The following is an 8,230-nucleotide window of genomic DNA, read 5'->3' as shown; positions in this document are numbered from 1 at the left end:
GATTGTCTAATCTTGGTTTATTCTTTGCCAAAGGAAGGTTAACTCACTAATAGTGACCTCTGTGGTGGTGGAGTAACATAAGCTTTGACTACAGCTGCTTTACACAGAGTGACTATTGGTAGAACAATATTTCAACAGGGCTGCCAATGCTGTCCTAGCTAAAGCAATCATGTTTGCTTAGCCATCACTGTCCTTAGACAGCTCTTCACATATGATTGTTTGAGGATATGGATTGACTTTTAAACTCAAGTAGAGAAGCCCTTCCATTTTAAGTTCCACGGTACTTAAGAGCTAGATGTTCCTAGAACCCTGCTTAATACAGTATCTAGGCCCTGAAATCTAATAGACCCTTGTGAAAATAACTGACCCTAGGCCATGTTCTAGTTTTACTAGACAGCAAATATTACCATGCTGCTGGCTTATGCAAGTAAATGTAAAAATTCCAAAGGCTTGCAGCTCTACTTGGGTCAGAACAAAACTCAACTAAAGCAGCAAGACCCTCTAAAGCTAACAACTGGTCTTCTACACATCCGTGTAAATGGCATTACACACTGACCACTTCCATACCTCCCATTCTTTGAATAGTGGTATATATACACCTGATTCAGGTACAGTAACTCCTCACTTAGTCATCGTGGTTAACGTTGCTGATCAATGAAGGAACATGCACAATTTTAAATGAGCAATACGTCCTTCTAATGTTTAGCAGCTGCCTGCTTTGTCCATTGCTTGCAGGAAGAGCAGCCTGTTGCAGCTAGCTGGTGGGGGGGCTTGGCTGCCAGTCCACACTGGTTTTTCCCTACTCCCTTAAGTTCCCTGTGCAGCAGCTGCCCAGCAATTGTAGCTGCCCCCCTCCCCACTGCCATGTGCTGCTCCTGCCCTCTGCCTTGGAGCTGCTCCCTGAGACTCCTGCTTGTGGGGGGGAGGGAGGGGTAATGTCAGTGTCCTCCTGCACCCTGTGTACTGCATCTTCCATAGAGCAGGGAGGACATAACAGGGCTCAGGATGGAGGGAGTTTGCTGGCAGTAGCTGCAGTCTCAGCAAGCTGATCTAATTAACAAGGCAGTGTACTTAAAGGGGAAATGTGCATCACACACAGTGTGTGTTTGTGTGTCTGTCTCTGCAATGCTATCTCCCCTCCCTCCATTCCAGGTGCCATGTGAGAATGAACTCTTGAGGGCTCAGCCAATTGCTAGCTCATCATTTAGCAGTAAGGCATTTCCTGGGAAATATCCCACCCTATGACTCCTCCACCTCAACCAAGCTTCACAATCCTCATCACTGTGTACCAGTATTAAATTGTTTAAGACTTAGTGTGTGTATAATATAGTATTTTGTCTGGTGGGGAAAAAAATTCCCTGGAACCTAACCCCTCATTTACATTAATTCTTAGGGGGGAAAGGGATTCACTTAACATAATTTTGCTTAAAGTCACATTTTTCAGGAACATAACTCCTATATTAAGTGAGGTGTTACTGTATATCATTCTGTCTCTTGTTTAGAGCTTCAGTTTCCTACTAACATAGGATTTGAAATGGTATGTGACTGGAAGCCTATTATTAGGGCCCTACCAAATTCATGACCCATTCTGGTAATTTTCACAGCCATATGATTTGAAAATTGGTAAATTTACCATTTTCAGATGTTTAAATCTGAAATTTCAGGGTGTTGTAACCATGAGGTCCTGACTCAAAGGGGAGCTATGGAGAGGGGGTGTCACAGGATTGCCACCCTCACTTCTGTGCTGAGCCCCCTGAGAACAGCTGCATCTACTAGGATCCTGGAGGTGGATCTGATCTCCCCCTGCTGCTGGGAGCACCTAATCTGGGTGTCCTAGCTGCTCATCCTGGCCAAGCTGGGGAGGGACAGGACTTGCTCTTTCCCCTGCATGGCTGCTCCTGGGGAGAGGGATCAGACCCAGCTCCAGGTACCTTCCTGCTGCTGTAGGAAACCAGGCTGGGCCAGGACTTGCAGCTAGGCACCCGCAGGTGGGGTGCTCCCAGCAGCACAGGGGAGATCAGATTTCATAAGGAGGGGCTTATTTCATGGTCTGAGACACCTTTTTTATGGCTATGAAATTGGTAGGGGTGGGGCCCTATCTATTAAACATCTCAATTCAACACTCCAAAAATTAATGGATAATAATCTCTGGGCCATTCCTATGTTGATCAATCTAGAAGCAAAATTTCATTAGGGTGAAATTCTGGGTCTGGCTGTACTGAAATCTCAGGGTACATCTACTTAAGCTGCAATCATGATAGTTAGCTCAGGTCCTAGAGCAGTGAAGCTGCACCACCATGCAGGCTCCTTATGGGAACGTGCCGGTATTTCTTGTCTACAAACTGCAGGTTATTTAGGGGATGCAGTGGGGGGGAAGAGCCCCATGGGCTGGATGCTCTGGAGCAGTGTGTCTGGGGTCTCAGGACCCTTGGGGATAAGCCTTGCTACAGAGCAGCCCAGTTAGCTCAGCTTAGATCATTCTGATGTTGGACTTTACCAAGAGATGACCATATGTATCTTCCTACATGTGAATCTGGACAGGGATATCCAGGAGTCATAAAATACCTGGAAGTGATTTTAAATCAGCTGCTGCAAAAAATCAGCCCAGCTCTGGGGAAAGAGCTCACAGACCTGGTGACCGAGAATATTGCTAAAAAGACTAAGAAAAAAGGAAAGAACACCAGAACTAGCAAGCTGTGTTCCCAACCCCACTCCTCATTCCCTTTGCTTTTTGTTGCTTCTCATCCTTCACCTTTCATTTGTATGTTGCCAGAACAGCCTTTGATCCCGCCCTAGAACACCCATAAACATGACAACTGTTTTTAAAAGAGAATAGAACCAAGAACCTCTATACACACACACACACACTCTCTCTCTCTCTCTCTCCTGACCGGAGAGGCTACCAACCCACTGACAAGACAGCAGGGATGAAATCCTGTCCCTGTTGACGTCAATGGGAGTTTTGCCACTGATGTTGCTCCAAGTTTCAGCGGCAAACACCCATAATTAAGCTCCCAGTACTATCTGCCACTATCTCCGCTAATGTGACCACAGTAGCAGCAGCCTCTTCATGGTTTCTGTCTCCACCCTCACGGACATCAGTACCTGTCATCTTTCTGGACACACTAGGACTCCAGTCTCCATTTGCAACAGCCAAGGGATTTGTCCATTCCCCCCAAAAAACAATTTGGTTCAACCTAAACTGTAAATTAAAAAAAAAAAAAAAAAAAGTGACTCAAAAAAGTCCCCCCCAACTGCTAGGTAAAGAGAGATTCTCACTCTCTGGTCCACTGGTTATTCGAGTATTGTCTCGAAAGTGGAACAGCTTCAACAGGAGACACAGAGAGACCCACCCCAGACTATGCTATAACCTAGAGGTTTGGGCACTTTCCTGTAACGGAAGAGACCCAAGTACAAATCCCTGCTCCATATCAGGCAGAGCAAGGAACTGAAGCTGGGTCTCCTACATCCCAGGAGAGTGCTCTAATCACTGGCCTAAAAGCTCTAACTTAGGTGTTTCCTGCTGCTGTTGCTGCTACCTCCCTCCTTGCCCACCACTGCTTTGTGAATGGCAACTCACTTCCCCACAAAATTTTATTTTGGCCAGAACTATTCAGTGAAATCATGGCAAATACCAGGAGTTTTGTGTTGACCAAAAGTGCATTTTTGGTAAATAAATTATTTGTCCTAAAAATTTCACTCTGCTCTGATCTCTCTCTACCTTGCCTAGCATACCTCCTACCTCAGCCTTTATCACCTGAGTTTTAAGGAACCCAAACAATCTTTGAATAATGAGCAACCACCCCCACTTCCCCTCTGACACACCAGCTGAAGACAAATCCGGACTGCCAGGGCCTGTGGAGGACATTAGTAGTGGCTAGGACTTGCAGGTGGAATGAATTGGAGAGATTGAGAGAATTCCTAATTGATGCGGGTATTGAGGGTCATATGTGGTAATGGCAGAGCAGCCCTCTTCACTGCAGCTAGGTGGGGGGAAAATTGACAAAAAGTTGAAGTAAATCACACAAACACACCCCGTTTGAGCACTGTACTCATGGCAGGGAGAATATAAGATGTCGGTGGAGCCAGGTTTGAGAGCAATCAGATCTTGATCAGTTTAGAGGGAAGTACTTGCTAGGAGTCAGGAAGTATCACCACAGCAGTAATCAAGCCTGGTGTCGGCCTCACAGGCAAATCAGGAAGGGACTTCCTAAATCTACAAAAACTGACAGGTCTCTTTACAGCTGATCCCTCTCTAATTGGGGAAAGCTGATTCTTCTGTTTTTTACTGTGTCCCACTATTGAAAAAACTCAATTTTATTTAGAAGCTACCTTTGGGACTAACATCCTTTACTGAACAACTTCCCTTGTGAACTCTGCCAGCTGTAAGGATTTTAGTTTATGCTCAAAGAAATAAAAGGGAAATGATTGGTGTCTTTGCATTGCCTCTCCTGATTGGATGTTGTTGAGTATCACATGTTCAGGGCATCTTTAAAAGGAAGCTATTGAGCTTAGGTAGCTTATAATAGCTTCAGGTCTTTGAAAGAGAATAATTTTTTTGGTTAGTAATAGTATCAACTACAGTCTATATCATGTGTGAGTTATTTTTAGGAACCTGGAAACTCATTTCTAGTGAAAACTTTGACAGCTATATGAAAGAACTGGGTAAGGAGTATACTTTAATTCAAGTAGGAAATCTCTCTCTTAATAGATGATTCTGAGAATGTATTTAATTCCATTTATTTACTCAACTTAGTTTTCTACTCATGGTTGCTTCACTTTAGATTGCTGATGCTTATTTGGATTTGGGATAATAGAACATAGTTCCTGGCTTTTCTTTATATTTTACAAATATTTCTTTCTAGCTAATGATTCAGATGATGATGTTCTCTCCCTTTTCCTAATAAGGGGAAAATACTGTTTGAATCTGCCTGGGGCTATTATCTACTGATAATGCTTTCTTGACTATCAGTCCTTTGAATGAGTTGCTTGTAGAACCCATGCATTAATGCTCACTAATATGCAATAAAAGTTATGAGGGCCCTAATGTAACTATGTGAATGACTGATATCCAGGTATGACAGTTTTTTTTACCACCTAGATTTCCCCTCTTTCTGTATTTCTGCTAATCTCCGTGATCTCCTTGGTACTTCAGTTAGAGCCCATTCAGGTGCTTGTGAGAGAGCGTCTACTACATCCACAGACCTCTTCAGCAAGTTGCAGTAAGCTATGTCTCCCTTCTGGATGTGCATGTAAAATCCAAGCTGTTAACTTGTGCTTTTCTTTTCAAGGGGTGGGTTTTACGACTAGGAAACTTGGCAGCCTGGCCAAGCCCACTGTGATCATCAGCATCAATGATGACGTAATAACCATCAAAACAGAGAGCACCTTTAAAAACACAGAGATCTCCTTCAAGCTGGGGGAAGAGTTTGAGGAAACCACAGCAGATGACAGGAAAACCATGGTGAGGGCTAATCCTTCAGGATGTCCTGCAAAGGACACCTGGGTTTGTTTCCTTTCTTGCCTCATGATTATTTTTGTCTTGATATGGCTTTCTTCCTTTTCCCCAATCCCCATAAGTATGGGGGATCCCATGGATGACTCTAGGGCAATCATGTGCCCACTGTGAACCCACAAACTAAATCCCACCCCTCTTCTAAGGCATTTCAACATCTAAGTCTCTTTGAGGATCCAGGTCTAATGTCTAGGCAACCAGAAAACTCAGGCTTTGTGAATCGCAGGAATTAAGTACCTAGGCTCCCTATATAATGAGAGCAGAGACCAGCACCTCCGAATGGGATCCACAGAAACTAGCATGGTAGGCAGTGAACTGCCTAAGCTAGCCAATGGGAAACGATGATGAGAGGGGTGTGTTGTAAGGTCCTTCCCTCTCACAGAATTGGGTGCCTATGTCGGTCAGGGAGGTGCTTATCGCCTGCTTGCAGCCCACAGTTGGAACCCCTCTCCCAAAGTTGATGGCTTAGGTGCCCAAGCTGCCCTATTGCCAGAATGGTTTGGGGAGGAAGAAGTGGCAGTGGTGGCAGCAGCCTTCCTTAGCCCAGGAGTTAGGGATGTGGGAGACTTCAGTTGAAATTCCCCACACACACCTGGCCTGAGAAGGGCTTTGTACAGGCATCTCCCACCACTCAGGTGAGTGCCCCAAGTACTTGGCCAAATGAGACTCCCTCTGTTGTCCCAATTAATATTTATTTGAAGTAGAATAGCTGCAACAGGAGAGACTGAGTGTCCCATCAGAATATCCCAGAGTCCATTTGCTTCTCTTGTCTTGACAGAGCACTGTAACCTTGGACAATGGCTCTCTGACTCAGGTGCAGAAGTGGGATGGCAAACAGACCACAATAAAGAGAGTGCTGGTGGATGGGAAGATGGTTATGGTTAGTTCAATTTTTTTTTTCTTTAACCCCCTCATCTGAGCATTAAATTCTTTTGAAATAGAAAAGCACAGACTAAATGCTGCTGTGACTTATGATGGGGAACATGAGGAATGTAAAAAATACAATGTAGGGAAGTTTCACTTGAAATAAAACTGGTGGAGAGCCCTAAAGAGATCACAAATCAAGCTCTGTATCGCAGTGCTGGAACAACTTGTATAGTGCAGGTGCTGAGACCCATTGAACCAAACTGTAACCCCATATATAATTGAAGCCACTTAAAGCCAGGGGATGCAGCAGCATCCCTACTTCCAGCACCTATGGACTGTCATTGTATTAGCTGCTAAGTCAGGGGCTGGCAAACTTTTTGGCCTGAGGGCTGCATTGGGTTTCTGAAATTGTACGGAGGGCCAGTTAAGGGAGGGTGTGCCTCCCCAAACAGTCAGGCCAGGTGTGGCCTGGCCCTTGCCCCCTATCCAACCTCTCCTGCTTATCACCCCCTGATGGCCTTCTGGGACTCCTGTCCCATCCAACCCTCCCTTCCCCCCCCCCCATTCCCTGTCCCGAGAGCCCCCAGAATCCCTGCCTCTGACTGCCCCCCGTCACCACCATCCAACCCCCCTCTCCTCCCTGCCTGCCCCCATTCAACTCCCCCATTCCCTGCCCTCTGACCACCACCCCAAACTCCCCTGCCCTCTATCCAACCCCTCCCCCTGCTCCCTTACCACACTGCCTGGAGTACTGGTGGCTGGCAGCACAACAGCCACACTGCCTGGCTGGAGCCAGCCATACCACAGCGCACAGCACCAGGTCAGGCCCCGGCACTGCAGCTGCGCTGCTCCAGGAGCTTGCAGCCCAGAGCATTGTGCTGGCGGCAGAGCAAGCAAGCTGAGGCTGCAGGGAAGGGAGCACAGCAGGGGAGGGGCTGGGGGCTAGCCTCCCGTGACAGGAGCTCAAGGGCCAGGCAGGAGGGTCCTGCAGGTCCCATAGTTTGCCCACCTCTGTGCTAAGTGATGAACAGAAAGGTAGGGGAAGATGGGAGCCCTGCCAATCAAGTGCACTAGGCAGAGAAGTAGAGTATATTTAGTGAGCAGCTAACACTAAAGAATTCCTGGAGGCAAGAAATGTCTGGTTTCTTTCTCTGATGACATGAATATCATAGTGATGGGCACTAAATAAACACCTTTGAGTCTGAGAAATGACCAACATCCTTGCCCTACTTAGACTCATAAAATTCTGGTGTGATATTTCAGAAGTTTCAATCAATTTTATTTTCTCCCGCCCTAGGAATGCACCATGAATAATGTCACCTGTACTAGAGTCTACGAGAGGGCCTGAGGAATTCCCATCTCCACACCAGATCAGAACTTGCTGCTGAGAATCAGTTCAGGGACTGTAGCTGCACTACACTGCTGTCTGCTTGTGCAAGCCACTTGCTTCACCTTGGGAAACAAATGCATTCAAAGCAGTTCTGTAACTAACTTGAAATATTGGTGTCTGTGGCTACTAAATAAATCACTTCTGAACACATGGTGGAATCGTTTACTCTTAGCTGACTCTCTGCCAGTCTAAAATAGCACTGAAATACAAACTACCATTATCCAGCAGTGGTAGAGATTTAGGTTTGGTGTGGGGGTGGTGAGTTTTTTGGGTTTGGTTTTTAATTTTGTGTGTGGTGTCTTTATTTTTTTTTATTTATTATCCCACCAAGACCATAAACCCTGTCACAGTCATTGCTAGTGATGGTAGAGGGGTGGGGAATCAACAGCCCTAGACTGACTCCCAGTTTGTTTTATGTTCCTAAACTCATGCTGCAGGGTTTCAGCTGGCTGCCTGCA

General features: G+C 45.9%; 1 protein-coding gene across 1 annotated transcript; it reads left to right on the top strand.

Annotated features, from left to right (window-relative positions):
• The first annotated feature begins 4,550 nt into the window (after nt 1–4,550).
• Nucleotides 4,551–7,920, top strand: LOC128832944 (fatty acid-binding protein, adipocyte-like). Its single transcript, XM_054020667.1, has 4 exons — nt 4,551–4,665; nt 5,292–5,464; nt 6,294–6,395; nt 7,680–7,920. Exons 1-4 carry the CDS (start codon nt 4,593–4,595, stop codon nt 7,728–7,730), a joined length of 399 nt encoding a protein of 132 aa, XP_053876642.1. The 5' UTR covers nt 4,551–4,592; the 3' UTR covers nt 7,731–7,920.
• The last annotated feature ends 310 nt before the right edge of the window (nt 7,921–8,230 follow it).

The sequence above is a fragment of the Malaclemys terrapin genome, chromosome 2 (assembly GCF_027887155.1).
Source record: "Malaclemys terrapin pileata isolate rMalTer1 chromosome 2, rMalTer1.hap1, whole genome shotgun sequence".
In the NCBI taxonomy this organism is placed as follows: domain Eukaryota; kingdom Metazoa; phylum Chordata; order Testudines; family Emydidae; genus Malaclemys; species Malaclemys terrapin.
The sequence above is the reverse complement of the archived record's forward strand: the minus strand, read 5'-3'. Positions and strand labels throughout refer to the sequence as shown.

What these genes read in the sequence shown, in the direction of transcription:
- LOC128832944 (XM_054020667.1), top strand. Translation starts at nt 4,593, where the DNA reads ATGTGTGAGTTATTTTTAGGAACCTGGAAACTCATTTCTAGTGAAAAC. An exon ending in CAGCTATATGAAAGAACTGG is followed by an intron (nt 4,666 to 5,291) that starts GTAAGGAGTATA and finishes TTTCTTTTCAAG; the next exon opens with GGGTGGGTTTTACGACTAGG. An exon ending in CAGATGACAGGAAAACCATG is followed by an intron (nt 5,465 to 6,293) that starts GTGAGGGCTAAT and finishes TTGTCTTGACAG; the next exon opens with AGCACTGTAACCTTGGACAA.